This window comes from Phragmites australis, chromosome 17, assembly GCF_958298935.1.
Source record: "Phragmites australis chromosome 17, lpPhrAust1.1, whole genome shotgun sequence".
Taxonomy (NCBI): domain Eukaryota; kingdom Viridiplantae; phylum Streptophyta; class Magnoliopsida; order Poales; family Poaceae; genus Phragmites; species Phragmites australis.
The window spans coordinates 27,652,393-27,675,424 of NC_084937.1; the positions used below are offsets into that span (position 1 = coordinate 27,652,393).

Consider the following 23,032-nt stretch of genomic DNA (forward strand, 5'->3'; position numbering starts at 1 on the left):
TTCCTCTCCATACAGCAAAAACCACCAAGTTGTTGGTACAAATCTACACCACGACTACTAGGTACAAAGTAAATAAAACAACGCTGCGCAGTGCAAAAAAAAAAAAAAAAAAAAAAAAAAACTGTCACCATTAGATCACGACATTGTTCAAAGATAATGTGTGTAACTTAAAAGTGGGGAGCTCTCACATCTCACCTCACCGACTAGTTTTTATGGTGTAGAGAGCTATTTCGATCCTACAGCTGCGCACACGGCGCATGTTGGAGTTTGCCTTGCCTGCCCTGCCACCCTTATCCCTTTCTACACGGAACGGCCGGGGCCGGCGGAAAACGACTCAGCTGCGGCCGCAACGGAGCCAAGCTTATCTGCTGCACTCTCCCCCCGTGCCCGGCCGCCAACCTTGTCGCGGCCGCAAAGGTGGCCGTGGTCGCTGTTGCCCGGCCCTGCCCCGCCGTGGTTTTCTTTCTCCCCCGTTCTGCAAGGATTCGCGCGCAGCAAGCGATCGAGCGGCCGGCTGGGAATCTTGACGAAATCTGCGAGATATTTGCCTGGAGTGTGCTTATGGAAGTTCGTTTCTCCCCTTGTCAAGTAGGCGCTCGATCCGTAGCGAGACTGCGAGAGTGATCCGACAGGACGAGGTTCAGATCCCTGGTGAATTCTAAGAACTTTTAAACGCTTCCTCATACGATTTTCCAACACTAATTAGCTGACTTCATGCGATCATGTCCTGAAACCCAAGGTTACGAGAGGTATACACACATGACATACATACGTCTAGTGCGACCATGGCCTTTGCCAGACTTGCGGGCAAGTGCAACTACCCATATCATATCACTATCTTCTCCAGGTAGACGATAGCAAAGCGCGGTTGGGTATTGGGGAAAATCCAAAAATACACTCACAAGTCTACAGGTTTCAATTAACCACCAAAGTTTACTCTTCTTTTATTTCCCCACATCCACCTAGTTTTCTACCTTTCCTTTCCCTTTTTCTTTTTCCATTCCATCTGATGTCTGTCAGATCGTTTCCGTCTCCACTCCTATAAGGTACCTCAGTATTTGGTTATTAGTCAAAATACATATTTTACAACTACTATAATACATTAGTATTTGGTCATTAGTCAAAATTACCACCAACAGTCAAAAGTTGATAGGTGGAGGTGGGGAAACTCGACCGGACATGCGCCAAATGGAAATGAAAAGGGAAAAGAGAGAAAGCTGTGTAGAGGTGAGGAATAAAAGAAGAGTGAATTTCTGGATGAGTAATTGAGGTAGTGTTTGGTTCGTGAGATGGGGTGGGACGGAGCGGATCCATTTTATTTTTGAGCTGTTTGGTTGGAGTTCAGTGGGATGGGATGATTTTGAATCAGAGAATATTCTTCAAAAATTCGGGACGGATCCATTCCAGAAAAAAGACTGAACGCAGCCATCCCACTTGGGCCCAAAATCTAAAGTGGGATGGTCACTGACGGTGGGCCCAAAATCTAAAATGGAGTCGTTCCATCCCACCCAACAAACAAACATCTGATTCTGGACCATCACATCCCATCCTTAAATATATGAATAGAATCATCACATCCCACCTCGCTCTCCACCAAACACTACCTAAAATATATTGACTTATAGGTGTGTTTTTAAAAATAGAGTTTACTTATAGAAGTATTTTTGGACTCTCCCCTGGATATTTGGATCGGGGTGCCTAGATTGGTACTGCCCACAATTTTCCCTTTCTGTCCTTGTCCTGTTCTTGGAACAGCGGGGCCCACGTGACATGGAGAAAGGCAGTGGTTGGTTAGGTTGCCATGCCAGCATGGGCCCTCCAGCTCACCGAAGCCTCTTCCTGTTCCCTACTCCTCAGTCTTATCCGAAACAATGGGTTCCTCCTTTTTCCTGATTTGGCAAAACTGTCAATCAGTAATCGACATGGATTAACCTGAAGCGATAAAAAATTAAGGTTCCCTACCTATCTGTGGACATAGTGGCCATGTAATTCTTCATCAAGAATGAGTGGTAATTTAATATTAAACTATCGGTCCATGATTTACATTCACATGGTTTTTTACAATTTTATTTCCTTTAAACTTTTAACTATATGCTGAGATAGTGTAATAATATATCAAAGTTGTATATATCACACGATAGGAAGAACCAAAACTTTTTTTATTATTAAAAAAGCTATCTACAGGAGACATAATGGAACACACCTCCTTCCCCACTGGCCACTGCTTCCATCGATCCATTGCAGTTTTTTTTGGAAAAAAAAAAGATGCATTGCAGGCTCTGGTCAACTCTAGTTGCCTCCAACGTGTGAACGCTTAAGAGTGCTCGATCTTTTCCAAGTGCTCTGTAGCTAATTGGCCAGGCTAAGAATGTTGTGTGTGATGTCACAAATGGCAAAAGGTCTACCGAGATATCCAATCAGTGTTGGTATTTGTTCATTTGTTTCTAGAAAAGTAGTGCCAGGGTTAAATCGTGCATGGTTAGTAGGTGATCGTACAAAGTGCTAGAGGAGCCGGTGCCGGTCATGTCGATATCGATATGATAGTGTACAGCCCGAGTGCCCAACAGATAGCTACGCCTCAACCTCGCCAACCGTCCTAACTAGAGAAAACATATATGGTGTGTTGCTTTCATATCATGCATATGCTAATCTTCTAGTCTTTAACAACCAAATGTTCCATGATTACAACTTGTGATCCGGAACGCAGCTATTTCACAAACCAAAATAATATTACAGTGACGGTGGGAATCAGGAGAAATTCCTACGTTACAAACGGGCCGTAATTCTTTGTTCTTTCGTTCTTGCACGCGCATTTTAATTGGTCTAGATATTATCACTGAGACGTCCTAAGAATTAGAACCACAATTTTTCATCCCAACGACATCCGGAATTCTTTTTTTTTTGGTGGAAATCGGCAGGAGTTCTGCCTTAATTAAGAAAAGACAAGGTGTTCACAATATTTACAAGACTCGGCGCCAGGAAGACGGCGGTTGCTCTCTCTCTTTCTCTCTCTCTCTCTCTCTCTAGAAAAACTCACCCCTCCATAAACTATAGTGAGCGATGCCACCTTGCCTGGCTGGACATCCGGAATTCAGGAGCTTCATATCCAGTGGTCAGGTCTCTCTGCTGGTTCAGAGATTTAACGGCTTGCTCTTAGCATATGCACTTTGAGTCTTTGAGCGAGCTGTAGCTTGCACGTCAAAGAGTTTCAGGTCTTCATCCGTTCATCGTCGACTGGATGATGAGCAGGTGACAATCAAAACATTTGTGGTCAACCCACAGAAACGAGGTTAAAATTATGCATGCATACATCAGTAAATCGATGACGCTTCACTAGTGCTTGTGTGCAAGCTTGGTGTACATAACACGATACGGCGCCGTATGTGCATACATGCTGTTTTTTCAAAGTAGTTAGCTGCTCATGTATTCGAGCACGTCAGGTTACTCTTCTTTTCAATTCAACCGGCCACATGTGACAGCAAAAGGATAAGGCAGCTGGTGATGCATTCACGCTAGACGTGAGCTGGCTCCCAGATTCACCCTCATATATGATGTTTATAGGTGAATATAAGTATATATTTTTAATCTAAAATATAAATAAGCGACTCACATAAATACTCTCAATGTATATTTAGCTTCAACTCCATAAATTTCTCAAACTGCTACGGATACCTTGCTTTGGGAATTACTGAAGCTGCATCTATGTCAAACAGGCCATAAGAAAAAGTTCCATGGCCTGACGAAGCATAGCAGTTCTGAATTCGTTGGTTCCTGCATCATAACAAGTAGAGAAAGAGTCTGCAAACAATTTTATTCTTTTTCTTGTTTCTCGAATCAATAACGATGTGACCTGAAAGAAGAATAGGATCTGTGACTACAGTTTGCAACTTGTATGTTGACTCGTAAGGGCAAACACGACAGGTAGAAAGCAGCAGCCTTATCAACAAAGAATATTGTGAACCTCCGTGACATACCAAGAAAGCACCATCCTTATCATCTGACATTATTGTGAACCGAAATGACATAACCTAGCACTAGAGAAAATATATGGTATGTCAGCCTGTTTAAATATTGATTTGCCAGATGCGTAAGGCTCAGTAGATGAATAAACCTGCTCCAATTGAAACCGTGGAATCACAGCACCGCTGAAAGGCACAAAGTAATCCCCAGCCCACAAGACAAGATGAACATTCTCTGGCTGCGAGATTTTAAAACCTGCTGCCCACTGACCCAACAAAGCTATCGCGACATTGTCAAATGCAAAACCAGCATACTGCCAGAGAATCAGGTAAAAGGGGTTTGTACTATCCAGATAATATAGTAAACGAAATCGAAGGCATGTAGATTAGCACATTACACGGCATTTGAGTGTACAGGGACCTTAACGTGCGGCTTACAAGCATACAGTTTCGCCTAACAATCTAGCATTCCTCTAAAACAGTTAAAATAGTGCTATGGAACATAAAAGGTGACATGCTAAAAGTGTTGATGGAAGGACGGCATAGCACAAGCCAAGAATTAGGTGTCCCTCGGGGCACCCTTCTTTGCAGCCTCAGCGGCAGCCTTCTCAGCCTCAATCTCGGCAACATATTCATCAATCTCGGCCTCCTCAAGTTCACGAAGGCCATCCTTCTTTGTCATTACAGCAACCTCGATGTTCCTCCCACCACTTTCAACAACCTAAAACGGTTGTCAGTGTCTTAATAATTGCTGAACAAAAACTGAATTAAGAAGATGAACTGAAGATACAAATCACAGCATAATGACGAGAAAAGGCTTAACCAAATTTGAAGAAAGATCAAGCAGTTCCCTTTGGAATTTGGATACTGCAAAGAAATACTATCCAAGTATAAAATCAGGTAGCAACTAAATACAATCCCAGTAAAGAATATGGGTTTGAAAATGCTCTACTCGTTGAACATTGAAATCGGTTGTGATGAATTGGTTGGTAATAAATCTCCTTGACCTGGTACTGACACTAGCATCATTACATCAGTTCAACCCACAACTTCACTTTTCGAAATAAATAAATAAATAAATAATAACACACAACTTAACATGCACAAAAGCACTTGCTACTTATTGCATTTATAAAGCTCCGCTTATACTACCCAGGAAGCACAGCCATTCTCTGAGCTCATCAAAAAATTTCAGAAAACTACCTATTTGACATTATCTAAGTGTAAACACTATAGGTGTAAATACTATAGCATCCTGAATATTTCAGGCCCCCATCCTACACACCCACCCCCTGCTGCACCATGTATATGGTGTAAAATCATATGTAGTAAGCAGTTCAGGTATTTTGACAAAGGTTCTGAATGAGGTTTTCATTCACCACGAAAACAATAAAACAATCCATCATTACCTAGATAACGGAAATTTTCCTAGCTTTTCCAATCAAATCTAAAATTACGGTGTGGTACTAATTAAGATAGCTTTTAACAGTTAAAAGATAGTCGAAGTAATTCAAGAAAATTCTTACAGAAGACATAAAGCTGAATTTGTTCACAAATCAGCTCAGTACACCCCAAATCACTTTTTTCTATCAATATGGTAAAGTTATACCAGTAAATGCTAGATTTTCAAGAAAATCAAACATCATGCTACCTAACTTGCCAAAAGAAGGTCAAATAGATGAACACAAGCTGTCACAAAAAGATAGTCAGCTTCCATAGGACGGAAAAAAAAATTAAATGATTCCACAGTTGCTGTGCACGTTTAGCAAACATTTTGGAGAAAAGTACACTATACACTTCAGCACCAATCTGGTGCGGATATTGTTTCAGTTCCTTCATATATTTTACCTAAGTTGTTGAAAGGAGGTGCAAGCAGATCATAGTTATTATGACGGTAAGGCGAGGCGAGGCGAGGCGCGGTGCGGCGCTTGACCACCTTCACACCTTTTAGGCGAGTATGGCACGCGGCAAGGTGACGCCATACTCACTTCACATGAATGCACAGAGCAGTATCAATTACTAGCCACATAGCAATAAAACTTATGGGCTTTTACTGAAAGTTGCTTATGGCTTTTACGAGAAATTTTTAGGTTCTTAGCACACCAAAAGCCAAAGAAGTCACTCTCAGCCAGCTTATCAACTTTTAGTTCATTTCATCAAAAACCAGCTTTTCAACTTTTTAAAAACCAACAATAAGTCAGCCTGTTTGTTTCAGCTTTTGACTTCTGAGAAGCAGAAGCCAGCAATAAGCTGAACAAACAAGGCTAGAGCACAACTAATAACAAGCAATGGAACAATATCAAGTTATCAGCAATCAGCACAAAACTATACAGAGCAAAATATTACCAGGGTCGACAGAGCAGAGCAACTACACAGAGTAGATCAAGTTAGAAGTTACTCCACAACTAAACAGAGCAGAGCAAGTATCTGCGGAGAAGTTGACAAGCTACACCGACACCACTGCCTCCGGAGGAGTCCATGGCGCATGGATCCGTTGTAGGGGAGCAAAGACCCGGCGGACTGGGCGGGGGAACGGCGGCATAGGTGGGGATGGGGAGTTGGGGACTGATCACTAGGGAGGCAAGAGGTGGACGGCGGTGGATCTAATTCTGGGCTTGAGAGATGGCAGTGCGCCTTGCTCTGGAGTCTGGCCTTAGGTAGGTCTGGTCCCACCATCCCGCGCTCTACTCTTTCCCCCGCGCTCTGTGTATTACCTTTCCCGTGCACACGTTCCCAGCTTTTTCGCCTCGCGCGCATTGCTCGATCTTGCGGCGTCTGCCTCTCTCAATATGGCATCAAATCGCGATTAGGCAAAGCCTAGGCGTCGCCATATCCGGCAAGGCGGATGCCACATCTCAATTAGGCGAGTTGAGAGTCGCGGCGACCTTCAGTGAGTGCCTCAACGACTAGTCGACGCCTTAATAACTATGCAGTGGATATGATTGTAGTTTCGTGTTAAGTTAGCCATTGCATTACTCAATGAGAAACATAATCTCGAGGATGTAATACTCCATTTTTTGAAAAGAAACTTGGACACTACTAAGACCAACCTTATTAGATGAGTATATTAAAGACCCAATGCAATGTCTAGACTGACAAATTGACGAGGTAGCTCCGGTAACTTGCGCTTAATTAACAACTCAAGACAAGAAATCACAAATTTATCAACGGATAAACTACTGGTCCTAGAACTTGCTATGATTGCCAGCACCAAACATCATTAAAGTTGGAACAACACCACCTGATAGGAGATGAACAAAGATTGATACCGAGGACAAGTTTGCCATGAAAACTTGTTTGGATCGCTCTGGTCTTATGAGGAAAAGTAACACTATTCGTTATTCCTGACTATGTTAATTGTGCTCTACAAGTGTCATATTGTAGTCCTTAAACAGGAAAGACTTTTTTTTACAGTGAATCAAGAACTTTGCGTAACATCGACTAAATAAGGTCTGTAGGCTGTTGCATAAATTACGGAGAAAGTAAAAATGGCATATATGATAGGAGTATACCTCTAGGAGTGCGCGGATTGCGAGCTTGATAGTCTCCTTGCCGGATGTCTCCTTGTAGTTCTTCTCCAGGAACTCCCGCATGGAGTTGGAGTTCCTCCCCGTGGCGTTGGCCTTCCACGCAGAAAACGTGCCGGAAGGGTCGGTCTGGTACAGCGCCGGCTTGTCGGTGTAGGGGTCGAAGCCGACGATGAGGGTGGAAAGACCGAAGGGGCGGACCCCGCCGCTCTGGGTGTACTTCTGCTGCAGGCCGGCGATGTAGCGGGTGATGTACTCGACGGTGACGGGGTCCTCGACCGTGAGTCGGTGGCTCTGACACTCGACCCGCGCGCGGTTGATGAGCACGCGCGCGTCCGCCTTGAGCCCCGCGCACGCCAGCGCGATGTGGGTGTCCAGGCTCGCGATCTTGCGCACGGACCTGGGGAGATAGAGATTTGACTGAGGCTGGGATCGCGAGATCTGTTGGGAGGGAGGTGAAGGGAGGGTTAGCTGAATACCTGGAGTCCTGGAGCTTGGGGGTGGACTTCTTCTCGACGCCGAGGACGACGGTGTCGGCGCCGCGGACGCCGACGGCAGCGTTGCCCTTGCGGACGGCCTCGAGGGCGTACTCGACCTGGAAGAGGTGGCCGTCGGGGGAGAAGACGGTGATCGCGCGGTCGTAGCGGGCCATCCTGCTGGCGTCGCCGGCGGCTTAGGGTTTGGAGTTCCCGACCGGCGGTGGTGGTCGTGCCTTTGCTAATTTGGTGAGCTCGTTCGTCAGGGGCGTTTGGGAAGAGGGGATTTGTTCTAGCTGGGATTCGTGCTTCTTTTGGGTTGGCTGGGCTAGCCGGCGGCTATGAAAGCCCATGATTCTTGCCGCAGCGCGGAACGAAGGGGGTTGCCGGAGCCCACTACGAGTCTTGTTGCCGCGAGAAGCCTAGCCCAGTAACGGAGTTTCTTTTATTTCTATATTTTTTATTTCCAGAATATACAAATGTGTGCGCCCATTTTGCGCCTGCCATTGGATGTGCGACACGTCCACATGTGCATGTAGCAGAATTGCTAAAATCCTGGTGGGTACCGGCTTAGCAACGCGTGGCGCACGGTCGAGCGCATTGGTAGCGCCTAGCAATGCGTGGGCACAAGTGTTCTCAAGACGTGGTCGAGTGTACTGCCTACAGGTCTTCTACGGCACGAGTGAGCCCCGCCCTGTGATCGACGGAGGTTGAGCAGTGTTGAAAGCCATCGTCGTGGGATCGTGCATGCTGGCGGTGCTGAAGGAGCAAAGCGATAGGCAGATCTTGAGCGACGACAGATTGGTCTCGAGTTAATATGAGCGGACTCTAGCGACGGCAGGTAGATCTAAGATACGGTGCGATGATCGGCAAACGACGTGTTTTCGAGCGCGACAGCAGACCAGGCAATGTGAAGTCGAGGCGGTGCAAAGATGATGCACAACGATGTTGGCCCAGCAACAGGAGAACCGACGTGAAGTCTAGCGACAATGGCAACATGTAGATTGCGGGCAGTGCGATGCACATAGAGGTCAACAAGACCATGGTGACCCTAACAAAACATGATGGGACGTGGTCCTATCCATCTTCCAATAGGCGACAAGCGTATCTCTCCTACTTAAAAAAATCCTAATCCATGTATCGGTAGCTTTGTTAGGCCCCGCTCTTCGTCAGCCCGATCGCCCACACGCCTGCCTGACATGTGGTCCCACCTCTATCTCCTCTAGATCTCATTCGTGTCACCGTCACCTCCTTTCCATGAAATCTGGGTCGCGATAGAGCCCCTTGCTTCGATCGTGTGCTCTCGACCCTGCCGCCTCCCTCTACCACTCTCGATCAGGTGCCTCCCCTGTCCCAATGGGAAGGCGGACGTTTTCCTCACAATGACATGCAACCAAAACTAGGATGATATCACATGCGAGCTCTACCCTGGCCAGATACCCCATAGGCTTGGCAAGGTGAAGACCTACATCTATGTGGTTGAGTTTCAGAAGAGGGGTCTTTCGCATGCACATTTCCTTCTCATCATGCAAGGCTGATACAAACTCACGTGTCTAGAACAGTATGATTGTCTCGTCTCTGTGGAGCTCTCTTACAAGCATAAGTACCCAGAGTTGTACAGGATGGTCATCAAGCATATAATACATGGCCCTTGCGGTGTCTCAACCGTGATTGCTCATGCACAAAGGACCGTACGATCATGTAAGAATCATTATCCGCGTCCTTTCAACGCGACTACCTTACAAGGTAAGAACTCCTACCTAGTGTATAGGAGACGTGAAGACGGTTGCCTGGCAATGGTTCAAAAACACATGCTAGATAATAGGTGGGTTATCCCTTACAACCCTTACCTCTTGCGGCTGTTCAACTGCCACATCATTGTTGAGGTGTGCTCTTGCATAAAAGTCATTAAATGCCTATTCAAGTACATATATAAGGGCCACGACTGGGCATCTATGATTGTGAGCAAGGCTGACAATGCAGACATCAACGACAACATTGATGAAATCAGGCAATATAGAGATGCGAGGTGGGTGACCCCTCCAGAAGCCTTGTGGAGGATATACGGCTTTGAACTGAGCAAGAACTCACCACCTGTGATGCAACTGCAACTTCATCTCCTAAACATGCACATGGTTTTGTTTCAAGAGGGCGAAGATATCCAAGATGTGGTTAATCGTAAAAGTGTTGAGAAGTCATTGCTGACAGAGTACTTCAAGGCGAACAGAGTACATGAGCATGCTCGGGGTATCTTATACCGAGATTTCCACAAGTGGTATACTTGGTAGAAAGGCAAGAAAGAAAAATTCTGGCAAAGAAGGAGACGAGAAGGTAGACATGTTGGTAGAATCGTGTCAGCTCATCCGGCCGAGGGGGAAAGCTACTATCTCCGAGTTCTCCTAAACCATGTGACTGACTCCACCTCCTACGAGGATCTAAGGACGATTGATGGTGAGATCCTACCAACCTTTCATGAAGCCACGAAGAGAAGGGGCCTAATCAAAGTACACAACACATTGGACGAGTGCCTTACAAAAGCCGAGTTGTTCTAGATTCCACCATCTCTCCGAAGGCTATTTGCAACAATACTAGTATTTTGTGAGCCCAGCGATGTACGTTGACTCTAGAACAAGCACCTAGAGGCACTATCGGAGGACTATCACCACACTAATCCATGCACAATCACTGTAGAATAGATAGTTTTGATAGATATCAAAAATATGCTACAGTCGATGGGTAAGTATTTAAGGTCGTTCCATCTCCTCGAGATTGACTAGGCACATGATATGGCAAACGATGTGCCTAGGGAGATCTTCAAGGAGTCCACAATTGAGCTTAACATTGAGGACGCAACTCTGTCGGACTCCCTCAAAACTGAGCAGAGGGCTGTCTACAATGAGATTCTTTTTACTGTTGACAGTTACAAGGGTGGCTTGTTCTTTGTGGATGGACCAGGAGGCATAGGGAAGACTTTTCTGTACAAGACATTGCTTGCAATGATACGTGGGCATGGTAATATTATTGTGGAAACAACTACGTCTGATGTTGCAGCTTCCATAATGGCTGGAGGAATAACCGCACACTCGCGCTTCAAGATACTACTGAGTATTGATGATGGTGTGTTATGTAGTTTCATAAAACAGAGTAGGACTACCAAGATCTTGCTGGCGACTTCACTCATTATTTGGGATGAAGCCTCCATGACTAAGAGAAATGTGGTGGAGGCATTGGACAACAGCATGCCGACATAATGGAACAACCAGATCTTTCGTTCGGTGGGAAGATAGTTGTGTTTGGTGGAGATTTTAGGCAGGTCCTCCCTGGTGTCCGAAAGGGGTCAAGGGCTCAGATAATCAATGTGTCATTGCGTAGGTTGTACCTATGGGATTGCATGCGTCACCCAAAGCTTGTACTTATGGTTTGCAGAATACCTACTGCGTGTCGGTGGTGGCACCGAAGAGGTCAATGGTGACAGCGACGTATGTCTTCTTGATGATATATGTGTGTTGTATACAAGGAAGGACACAGACCTTGATAAACTGATAGAAAACATTTTTCCAATGCTCGATAAGAATTTGTCAGATCCAAACTTCATCACATCGAGAGCCATCTTGCCCGCACGAAATGATTGTATGGATAGGCTTAATATGAAGATGATCAGTCACTTCTGAGGGGATGAGATGATGTATCATAGCTTTGATCATGCAAAAGATGATCCCCATAACGAGTTCCTTAACTCGTTGACTCCTAACGAGTCTCCTCCACACATGTTGAAGCTCAAGATTAACTGCTCTATCATATTACTCAGGAACATTGACCCTGTAAATGGACTTTGCAATGGGACGAGGCTGGTGGTCCAACGGTTCCAAAGAAATGCCATTGATGTAGAGATTATGTTGGGGCAACATGCTAGCAAAAGGGTTTTCCAGCCTCGGATCCCCCTGTGCCCCTCTGATGACAAGATGTTCTCTTTCCAGTTTAAGAGTAAGCAGTTTTCTGTTAGGTTCAGCTTCACCATGATAGTAAACAACGCACAAGTACAAACCATCCCCAACATCGGCATTTACCTGCCCAAGCTAGTGTTCTCTTACGGTCAGTTGTACGTCGTGCTATCTAGAGCCACCACCAGAGCGAACATCAACATCCTTACCATCGCAACTGATGACAAAAAAAAAAGTGCTCAAAGCAAAGTGAGACATATACGAAAAACATGGTCTATAGAGAGATCCTTACGACATAGGTGAGGTATTGATCGCTTATTTGCCAATTACTTTCCACTACTCATGCTTTGCTCTTTTTTTAATTCTATTAGCTCCTTTCTTTCACCCATTACGTTATATTGTAACAATTTTCATGAAACATAAATTTCAATCCGCTAGACTATCACATGTATATAATTGTATTGCAGTGCAATTCATATCATTTTCACATTTAAAGTCTTTATCAATTCAATATGATATTTGACCAACTATATGCAGGAGAGTTCAAGTGAAGCTGCAGTAGTTCATTGATCATATGTGAAAGAATGAGACGGCCAAGTTCAGCATACCAGCAATATGAGTGCCGCTTGCTACTAAGTTTTTGAATGATTTATATATCAAACAAGTTTGATGCGCTTACGTGCTTCTATATAATAGAGAGATTTGCAAAAATGCACTCTAATTGTGCTTCGTTGAAATACCACTATGACTCATATGTCATTGACACGGGAGTGATATATTTCATTGAAGCACCCATCAACTGAAGTGTATTTCGGCAATTTTCCCTATATAATGTATGATAAGTGATGAATTTCTAACGAAAAATTTCATTTTATGTGCTTCTAATCATCTAGCGCTACAACAACTTGAGTATGAATTTCTTATTAATTCTTATAAAACAATATATTATCTCGTGAAAAATTTTATATCCCGTTACAAAGTATAAGCATTTAACTAGTAGTCTATAAATTTACAAAATGGGCACTCATATTCACAAATTCCGAAAATAAAAGGGGTATTTGCAAATACCTCTCTGATTTTTTTTATTTTTTTTGTAAAGATGGCACTCGAATGATAGCTTTAATGATATTTTTGTAATTTTTTATGGCAAGTTTACAATAACATCAGAAGGTAGAAGTAGTGATTTTTTTATAATTATCCTAAAATAAAAATATAGAAATAAAAAATCCCCAGTAACTGCCGTGAGGGGAGGGCGAGGCCGAGCCCCACATGCCGCGTGCGCTGGACGGTGACGCGAGCACAGCAACCACGACGCGCGCGGGTCGCAGCAGAAGAGAACGATCCATGCAACGACGCGAGGCGAGGGGGGGGGGGGGGTGGGGACCACTCGCGTGGCGTCGTTTCGCGCACGTTTTCGAATGGCCGACCGCCGGGTGGTGGCGCGTCGCGTCGCGGCGCGTCGTACTACAGACAGTCTTCAATTTTTGCGCGGTGGTAGTTGGCGGTGGTCCGGTGGCGCTTGTGCAAGCTATCCTATCCTGCACAAGAGATTTTTTTAGTTCAAGAGCTTCATTATTACTACTTGGTTTTCGTTTATTTATTATTAATTTTTTACTATAGTAATTTTGATTTTATGTTTTTATGAAATATTTAAAAATGTATAATACTAATGAAGTACATTTATGATGAATCTAATGATAAAAAAGTTTTAGATATCTATAAACTTCTTATAAAAAAATATAAAAAAGTTTTAGATATCTAAATAATCACAGAGGTGTGAGGACATTTCAGAATGCCACACACCCTCGTCAACCCTTTAGCATAATTCCAAAACATTGTAGCCACAGAGCAGTCAATTAAAACATGTTTGATGCTCTTCCTCAGCACCACTAGGTGAAACATCAAGTTGCCAAATCCTCTTCCAATCCATTTTTGTGGAGCACCCAAGCAACGATTCCATTTCAAACTGTAATAGTTTATCAGCAAGCAACCAATATGCCAACTTGGCATAATATGATCCATACTGTTCCAACCACGAAGACCCGAAATCTTCAACATCACCACCCAGCGGAATACATATGATACCATTTGCCTCGGTCATATAGAAGACATCATGAATCAGAGCCTCCATTGCCCGCTAGCAATGCGGAGTTCAGCCACCAAGGGTGCGCTTGGTCGATGCGATCATTCCTGTTTCTTGAGATGAAATGATCCAATTTTTTATTTAGTTGGATGAATAAGATTATCTAGTTTTCTGTTTGGTTGATAGGATTATATTAGATAGGATGAGCTAATTTTCTATTTGGTTGGATGGAATGTATAAGTTGAATTGGTTATGATGATTTTTTTTATTGAATTTACGCCTTGACTGTGTAGCATTTGGATGAATTTGTGTACGTTTAAATTCGTTTGAATTCAAGTTGAATTAAAAAGATAATGTCATATGAAATGATAAAAATGTATGTAAATGAAGTATTACAAAGGAACTTATTTTTTCACCAAATAACTTAGGATTGAAAATATTTTTATAAATTAGTGCATCACATGAGAAGAATATATGTGATTTTTCCCTGATTGTTGGGAATTTATTTGAGGCACTAAAAATGGCTAGAATTTATAACGGCAAGCTTCTTTGGAGATTTTTATCTTGAAATTTACAAGTGGTATTAAGTTTAATCTTTTTAAAATAAATTCATCATGAATTATAGAAACTACAGAATTTTTTATCATTTTTAGGTACGGAAACCTCACTGCATAAATAGTGAAAGAGAAGACAAATTTAAAAATAAATGGATACTGTTCGTCCGACCCCACTCGTGATCCGCGTGGGAGTGAGGACTCTCGTACGAACGGTCTGCCGATTTCCCCGGATCACCCGCATAAGATCATGAACCAATATTCTCATCTTCCATTCACTCTCATCCACCAAACCATCCAACCAAACACTCTAAAAAAATGGCTATCTCCCATCCACCCTCAACAACTCAACCAAACACACCCAATGCACGGTTTCTCATCAGCTCAGGCGTGTGGCTCACGAGTGCAGTACCGGCACCGCGCGCCCGAGCTTTAGCGTCGCTTGCTTCATGGGCAGGGTGTGCTCTGTCAAACGCCTCGTTTTTGCTGTGAGGTATCATCAGATCGATCCGGTGCATTAACAAGCCGTGCGATGGCATCCTAATTCGATTGTTTGTTATTGTGGGAGAGACTAATGGGGGCGTTTGCTCTTAGATGAGATGGTCCACGATGGTTTCATTCCATGAACTTTGGTGAGATCGATGACACAATTATTTAGGCTTACCCTAATCATGCACTTGTGAGGAATGAGGTGGTGATTGTAACACTGTGTTTGTTGTCATGTCTAAACAACCCCAAATGAATCTAGGCAAAGTAACCCAATATATATAGCTCAAATTTGATTTTTGAAAATTGGAAACATGCACAAGTCCATAATTATGCATTTATGGATTTTATGCGGAGTTTTGTTTGCCGATACAAACACAACGTGAAAAACAGATAAAGAAGACATAAAATTAATGATGAGTCATAATAGGACCCGTTACTATGATAATAGTGACGGATCATGGTTGGTGATACTTACTTATCCGTCACTTATGACTAGTCAAGAGTGATGGATACGAGATCCGTCATCTATGACAGTTATTACTTGTTACTTATGACTTATTCACGTGGTGAAATTTAAATCTCTTTATTTCTTGAAAATGTTCAAACAAAATTAAAAATACCCACAAGTATAAAAAAAAACATGAGACATTTCACAGAAAGTACTAAAATGAGGCAAAAAAAAAAAAGAACACTAGTGGCACGTAGGCACCTTCGTTAGCCTATAAGTACCCATGAGACCGCCGTGCTCCTCAGTGCCATTTGTTGGTCACCAAAGGCGATTAGTGAATAGCTAGCCATTCCTCTTGGTGTTTCGATATGGCTTCCAGGATAGCACTCTTGTGCCTTCTTGGCTTGCTAGTAGCTTCATCTGCAAGACCCGATTCCGGTATCTACTACCAGATTGCCTTTATGGTATGGACATGGAGCTAGCTATTTCATTCACTGTATATGTACATGAAGCTATCTAATATAATTTCATTGTCTAACTCTAAATATTTTTACGTAAAGGAAGGGATACTGTTATTAGAGGATTTATCAGACTCAGTATAGTAGTACTAGCAAATGGATGCTTCCATAAACTTCTTGTTCCTAGGAAGAGGAAACATGAATGCATGTTTAAAATGTACTATAAACTAACAAGGTGTCATGAGCAGCTTAACTGATGACATGGACAGCTAAATAATCTGAATACGTGTCATGGACACCGGCCCGTTTATCCAGACACTGGCCTTGTCCACATGGCATGCATGGACATTCGAGAACGACCACTTTTGTCTTGCAGTCGTACAGAGACTGGGTTGTCATTTCATGGCTAATCGATTAATCACGAGCTTGTTCATCAATTATTGTTAGTAACATGACTAGATAGATACTGATCATTTCCTTACTCTTGTACGTACGCGTGCTTGTGCGTGGTGTTCATGGACGCAGTGGCCAGGAGCGTACTGCGAGCAGACCAACGCCGGGTGCTGCATGCCGACGACCGGCGTCGTGCCGGCTCGCGATTTCTACATATCGGGCTTCACGGTCTACAATGCGACAACCAACGCTCCCAAGACCCGCTGCAGCAAAACTCCGTTCAACCTTACCGAGGTACGTACTCATCAACTAAAGACTCGCTCGAACTCTCCATGCATGTCAAATATCCATGTCATGCACATTATTTTGTGTGTGTGGATTCTTTTAATTTGTTTATGTCATCTTACAAGAGTTTGGTGTGATAGCAAATTGGTAACTGTGTGCTATGCTACACATTGACAGATTATCGAGATCGAAGGCCTGAAGCAGTACTGGAGCAACATCAAGTGCCCCAGCAACAACGGCCAGAACAGCTGGAAGACCGCCTGGAAGAAGACCGGCGCCTGCTCCGGCCTCGAGGAGAAGGCCTACTTCGAGGCTGCCCTCGCACTGCGTAACAGGATCAACCCCCTCGCTCGCCTCGTCTCCAAAGGTGCGGCACTCGTGCCTGCATCGCAAATGAGTTTCATGCACCGACCAGCGGTCGAAATGATGACCTGCAACACGTATCATGCTGTTCTTGGCTTACTGCAGGGATCAAGCCGGACTTTAGTCTGTACAGCGTGAAGAGGATCAAGAAGGTGATCCAGGCGGGCATCGGCGCGACGCCGGTGATCCAGTGCAGCAAGGGCCCGTTCGACAAGTTCCAGCTGTACCAGATCTACATCTGCGTGGCGGATGACGGCGAGACGTTCATCGACTGCCCGGCCGCGCCGAAGTACACGTGCTCCGACGAGATCCTCTTCCACCCCTTCGAGAAGTGGATGCTCAAGGAGCCGAAGGAAGGCGAGCCCGACGAAACCTTCGAGCTGCCGAGCGTGGCCATGGATCACTGATCAGCTGCATGCATATCGTCGTAGAGATCGATCCCCAGCTCGTCTCCTGTCAGTTTACGTGCGTTTCAGTCACGGATGCATGGAATAATGTTCCTGCCTTGTTGATGTTCCTCTGGCGCGCGAGCGCGGCACTGTCTGAATAAGTGTGGCCTTGTTTCTTCAGTTTTCTTTTCATGCATGGAAATAAACTTTCTGTTGTACTTCAAGTACATATCCTCCAATGATATGTCTTCCTGACTTAGCCTCATGTTCATTCGAGTATACTCAAAATTGTTGAGATATTGGATCGATCTTCGACAGTTTGCTACATTCCCACTCTTGGTTAACTATAGTATGTTCAGAAATGGGTCTAGAAAAATCATGTTCGTAAATGGATGTTGCTGCAGGCTCATAAATCTGAACGAAAGAAGGCCATGCATGCATATAAAAGTAAATGACAAGAAATCAAGATCGACCACATTAGATAGGGTGTGTATAGTTTTTGGTGAGTATGCAACCCCTTTCCTACCAAAAATAAATGCAACTAATTAAGGCACCTTTCGTGAACCATATTGGATAAGATCCAACAGTCCAGATCAACCGCACGCTCACCCCTATCATACAATTAATCCCTACAAGGTTTTTAGATGGGACACCGCGCTTAATGGGAGTATCTATTCATAAGTAAAGTTTACTTAAATTTTCTTAAGCATAAAGTCACATTTCCCGTCCATTGAATCAACAATTAGTCAACCAAAATATCAATCTATATACAAAATCTAATGGCCATAAAAAGCAACTTACTAAGAAAATTCCGGACAACTTATAAGTAGATAATCTGATGTTTTTTGTACTAGATGTCCGCACAGAACATGAAGGGAAAAAAAGAGCTAACTAGCATTAGATCGTTCTCAAGAATTGTTTTCCTTGCTATCGCAAGCCATGTGAACTGCATAACACCGTTGCAAAGGCAATGAATTGGTAAAGTGAATCTATAATCTATATCTATATAATATAAAAGGCACGAGTTGGGACTGCAACATTTGATCTTGACCATCCACAGTTGTTTGATCTAAAGGCCAACGTTACTCTAATGTCATCGCACCTTATTTTTGGAAACCCCCAATCACATTGGATCCACTCTCAATTATTCACGACATCAACATTAAAAAAACTTAATACACCAGTATTTCATTCTATCTATATCCAATAATCGGAATCAATCATCTTATGGTGGTTGTGGAACTTATCATATCGGGTTAATAACTCATGTATGATGGATACCCGTTCTAAGGACATATCATATTTATATTAAATATATAATTATTCATTATTCATTCCTTGTCGGCCGTAGATGACACAAATTAGTGGAAGCGATAGCTCAATTTGGGTAATTGTTTTGCTAAAAGCCTTGTTTAGTAGAGCTCCGATCCTGGATTCTACTTAGAATGTCAGAGTATATCCAACTATTATGGTATGATACGATTTGTTATGATTGATTTTAATTTGTATAGTACAATTTGATCCTATATTTATGCTTGCTTTGTGTTGGTGCAAGAAATTGTGCCCCAAACAGAACACGGCGAGAGCCCCTCCCTACAAAGAGAGGCTCAAGCTTGGAGATGTTCAGGAGCCTTGAGAGGAAGTGAGAGAGAGAGCGTCTGTGTTGTGAAAGGGGGAAAACCATCCCCTCTGCTTGCCCTTATGGACTCATTTTATAGAGAAGAGAGGTAGAGGAAATTACTATCTTGCCCTCAAAGATTGTGTTACAACCATATGCTTACGAGGGTATTTTGGGCCTTTCATCCTTTTACATGTGATGTGATAACTGGGAGACTATGATTGATATAGCAACGCCACGGCACATCATCTAAATATCTCAGGCTAGGGCGTTTCCCCAACACTTTGCGATCCAAGTCATACTCTATATAAAGATACCCTTAAGGCTCGATACAATATCAACAACTACGTAATATATTTATCTTTCTACATGGTAGCAGGCTGGCATCGTTCATGAGCCGCCGCATCCATAGCTTCTGTCGCGCCGCCCTAGGAGATGATCCAATCTCCATGATCTCTCCCGGGGGCTATGCAACCCGTGGTTTAGTCATGTCGCTGATCATCCGATTGACTCCAATTATAGTTTTTCCTAGTCATCTTCAGACTGAAATTTCTCAATTTTTCCAATCATAGATCGGTTTGCATTTCCATGCCGATCTGTCGGCGCTCCTCGACTCTGGAATTTATTGCTTCGGCTTTCACCTCTCTTGTGCCACCTCTCGTCCACTGACACGGCATGCGCGTTAAAACGTCACCCTTCTCCGCAACCTTCCGAGTGCCCTATCTACACGTCATCATCACGTCAGATCGGCGGTGGCGTCCTGTTGTCCGTGAGCATGAGCCTCGAACTACCAAGACCAAGGTTGTCATTGCATGCCCTCCCAGTCTATAGCGTTGACGCTCATGATCACACCATCATCGTCGGGGTCGCCACCTCTCCAGGCAGTGCCTCCACCGCATGTTGCTCATCTTCGTCACCATGCCAGCTATGGTTCCGAGTTAGCACCTTCCTCTGAAATCTCCAGGCTGTCACCGCCACGACCCTATTGAGGCTACTGTCGCTGCTAGTCGAGGTCCTTGACCGAATTAGCATAACTTTGTGCACTCATGTGCTCATGTTGGTGCTTTGGTCCTGCACCCTCCTTCACGGCAATGATCACGATCACCTCACTCTCGGCTACCAAGGTAACAATAAGGCTATCATCCACTTGAGTGAACTTGTCAGCTTCCACTCCAGTTTCAGCATCCACATCGCTCACGCTACAACCACAAGAGAATTTTAGAGTATATCAAACTATTATGATAGGATACGATTTGTTTTGATTGATTGTAATATGTCTAATACGATCCAGTCTTGTTGGGGAAATGCCTCAACCTGAAGGTATTTAGACAATGTGCTGAGGCTTCACTATAGCGATCGTAGTTTCTCAACCACCACGTCATATGTAAAGGGGGTGAAATACCCAAAATACCCCTCTATGCACATGATTGTAACATAATATCTTATGATCAGGTTGGTAATTTTCCCTTCCCTTTACTCTATAAATAAGCCCTCAATGGGCAGAGGAGGGGGACCAGATTTCCCCCCTCCAAGAACACTAACTCTTCTCCCCCCCCCCCTCAAGGCTATTAGCTATCTTTAGGGTTGAAAACGGACGGGAACGGTCGGGAAAATCCTCTAACCGTTTTCACTTTCACATTTTATCTCGAAAACGGAATCGAAAACGGGAAAGTCGGAAACGGGTACGAACTCGGGAATGTCGGGATGTCGAAAACGAATTAATCCGAACGAAAACACGTCGGTATCGGTCGGGAACCGATAATTCAAACCGGACATAACCGATCAATTTTCATACACTAGATGTTTGAATACTGTCACACTAGTACACCACATTCAACCGTGTTCGTTCACATAATGACATATGAGTCATAAATAGATAAATTCACATACCGATACAACATAGTCACAATAATAGCCTAATAGGAATATAGGATAGCAAAAGTGCAAAACACATAGGCAAATATTTTTTCACGTAGCCGACAGCCCATCACTCATCAGCATCATTCATCATATCCATCTCTTGATATTTAGATTAATTCAACTGAACTAATTAAAAAGAAAAATCAACACCACCAATGCAAAGAGCAAGGTTTGCAGTCTTGCCGAAGCCAGTAAGCACACTGGATTCATAAGAGTTTCTGCCAATGGGATCATATACAAGTAGGCACAGATATGCTATTAGCATAATGAATAAGATATCCTTTTCTCTTAATAAAAGAAAAGAGGATTGTTAGGCATGTGTGCTTCAGCTTGCAATGCCTGAATCTGAACAACATAGCTGAGTCCTTAAGACCTTAAGTCAGAAAACAATGTGATGATAACACTCCATCTGTTTTAGTACATGTACATTTTCTTGGGGATTATCCTTTTGCAATGCAAGTCCACTACGAAATAAAGAGTAGCCATTGTATTTTTTCCAACCACGGGCCATGCTTCCAAGGCTGTGTGAGAGAGAATGAGTGGTTAACCATTAAAGTATCTATTAATAAGGGTAAACATGACCCAATTATTAATCATTTTCTAGTTACTTCACCTAATTGATTTGTTAGCAAAAGGTTACCAGATATATACTGTGAAACAGAGAAGTTAAATAAAACAATAGGTAAATAAGAATATCTTGCCTTGCTTCTTTACAGCTAACAGGCCGTCAGCACATGGGCCTTAGTGGGCTAGGATTGATGTATTCAGGCTTTATCCCGCGAAGGAAAAACGGGAGGAAAACGGGAATATCCCGTATAAAAACAGGAAAATAACAAAACGGACGAAAATAGCTCAAACCGTTTTCGGTACCGTTTTCGCCAGACCTATACCGTTTTCGTCCCGTTTTCGAATAAGAACCGAAAATACGAAAACGGTCGGGAAAAAACGGGATACGGTACCGGAACGGGACGGGATTTTCCCGTTCCGTTTTCATCCCTAGCTATCTTCAAGCTTGAGTCCTCTTTAGTAAGTAGGATTCGTGTTGTGTGTAGTTGGAGCACATTTTCATGCCCCAACAGCTGGCGTCGTCCATGGGGAGAGGCACAAAAGGCTCCGTTAGGAAGGAGAGGAGCAGGAAGAATCCTCACAAACCAGATGCATGTGCGCACCCTCGCGAGCTCGTCATCACCATTGCGGGCTCACCGCACGACATGACGCGCATAGGTGGAGCACCACCATGGCTACAGGCACGCGGACTCGTCATCACAGTCGTTGGCGCACCACGTAGAATGGGCATGTGAGGGCGACCACGAGCATTGACTCGCCATCTTCCTCCGTAAGACTCGAACCTCTGTCTCCCCCGCGCTAGCTGCTACGGTCATCGGCTTGTTGTGTGGAACAACGCGTGGGCAAAGATGGCCACCGTGTCACTACATGCATGCCGATTGCTTGATACGAAGTCACAAGGCATGTATGCGTGTCACGCCCGATTTTTCAAAATAATAACCAGGTGCATTCCACATGTATATCAGGATCAGTTCATCATACATGCGGTGAAATATCAGTGATATACAGTTCTATATACTATCATTATCCACATATTAGGAGTGAAAGGTCCTTGCTGGCCACAACGCGCCAACAGTCCCACTACCACCCGTGCACAGAGAGTAGCACAGGCTGGCTACTGCCACCACCGTGCCATCTTTGTGTTGCACCAGCTCTGTTGGCCCTGTTGCCTTGTGAGTTCGTTGGCCACGACCGCGCTGAAGGCTCCGAAGGCCTTGCTCTGCACCTCACTCCGATCACCTCTTAAGCCAGAGACAATGCCCGCGCGTCAGGGGATGTGCCCCACTCCGTCCGTTGTTCGCACTCTGTCCACCTCCGCGCTAGAGGTAGACACACAGGGTGTCGCACCTTAGGTTGCCCGAGCGCCAGTGGCCACCCTCCGGCTCACCTTTGCGCCAGAGATTTTAGCCACTCTGCACCTTGGCTCGTCCCATGCCGGAGGTCACCATCCGGCTCACCTCTGCACTAGACCCTCCGCTGAGGGGTAGTCGTGGTATTAGGGCCCGCAGCTCCGTTTGCTTCTCCAGTGCATTCATCGATGGTCAATGCATCCAACAGAACAC

The 23,032-nt window shown here is 44.1% G+C and overlaps 2 protein-coding genes across 2 annotated transcripts; one reads left to right on the forward strand and one right to left on the reverse strand.

Annotated features, from left to right (window-relative positions):
* Positions 1-4,284: 4,284 nt before the first annotated feature.
* On the reverse strand, positions 4,285-8,259 carry LOC133897424 (proteasome subunit alpha type-7-B). The gene is made up of 3 exons (XM_062338158.1): positions 7,966-8,259; positions 7,472-7,886; positions 4,285-4,680 (listed from the first exon to the last, which is right to left on the reverse strand). The coding sequence occupies exons 1-3, from the start codon at positions 8,136-8,138 to the stop codon at positions 4,519-4,521; spliced, it is 750 nt and encodes a 249-aa protein (XP_062194142.1). The 5' UTR covers positions 8,139-8,259; the 3' UTR covers positions 4,285-4,518.
* A 7,528-nt stretch (positions 8,260-15,787) lies between these two features.
* On the forward strand, positions 15,788-17,692 carry LOC133897974 (ribonuclease 1-like). The gene is made up of 4 exons (XM_062338815.1): positions 15,788-15,941; positions 16,461-16,622; positions 16,791-16,980; positions 17,082-17,692. The coding sequence occupies exons 1-4, from the start codon at positions 15,846-15,848 to the stop codon at positions 17,381-17,383; spliced, it is 750 nt and encodes a 249-aa protein (XP_062194799.1). The 5' UTR covers positions 15,788-15,845; the 3' UTR covers positions 17,384-17,692.
* The last annotated feature ends 5,340 nt before the right edge of the window (positions 17,693-23,032 follow it).

Excerpts from the sequence above, each read along its gene's own strand:
- LOC133897424 (XM_062338158.1), bottom strand. The coding sequence starts at position 8,138 with ATGGCCCGCTACGACCGCGCGATCACCGTCTTCTCCCCCGACGGCCAC. Across the intron at positions 7,887-7,965 it reads CCCAAGCTCCAGGACTCCAG|GTCCGTGCGCAAGATCGCGA; the intron begins GTATTCAGCTAA and ends CTATCTCCCCAG. Across the intron at positions 4,681-7,471 it reads CAATCCGCGCACTCCTAGAG|GTTGTTGAAAGTGGTGGGAG; the intron begins GTATACTCCTAT and ends CAACCGTTTTAG.
- LOC133897974 (XM_062338815.1), top strand. The coding sequence starts at position 15,846 with ATGGCTTCCAGGATAGCACTCTTGTGCCTTCTTGGCTTGCTAGTAGCT. Across the intron at positions 15,942-16,460 it reads ACTACCAGATTGCCTTTATG|TGGCCAGGAGCGTACTGCGA; the intron begins GTATGGACATGG and ends TCATGGACGCAG. Across the intron at positions 16,981-17,081 it reads CGCTCGCCTCGTCTCCAAAG|GGATCAAGCCGGACTTTAGT; the intron begins GTGCGGCACTCG and ends GGCTTACTGCAG.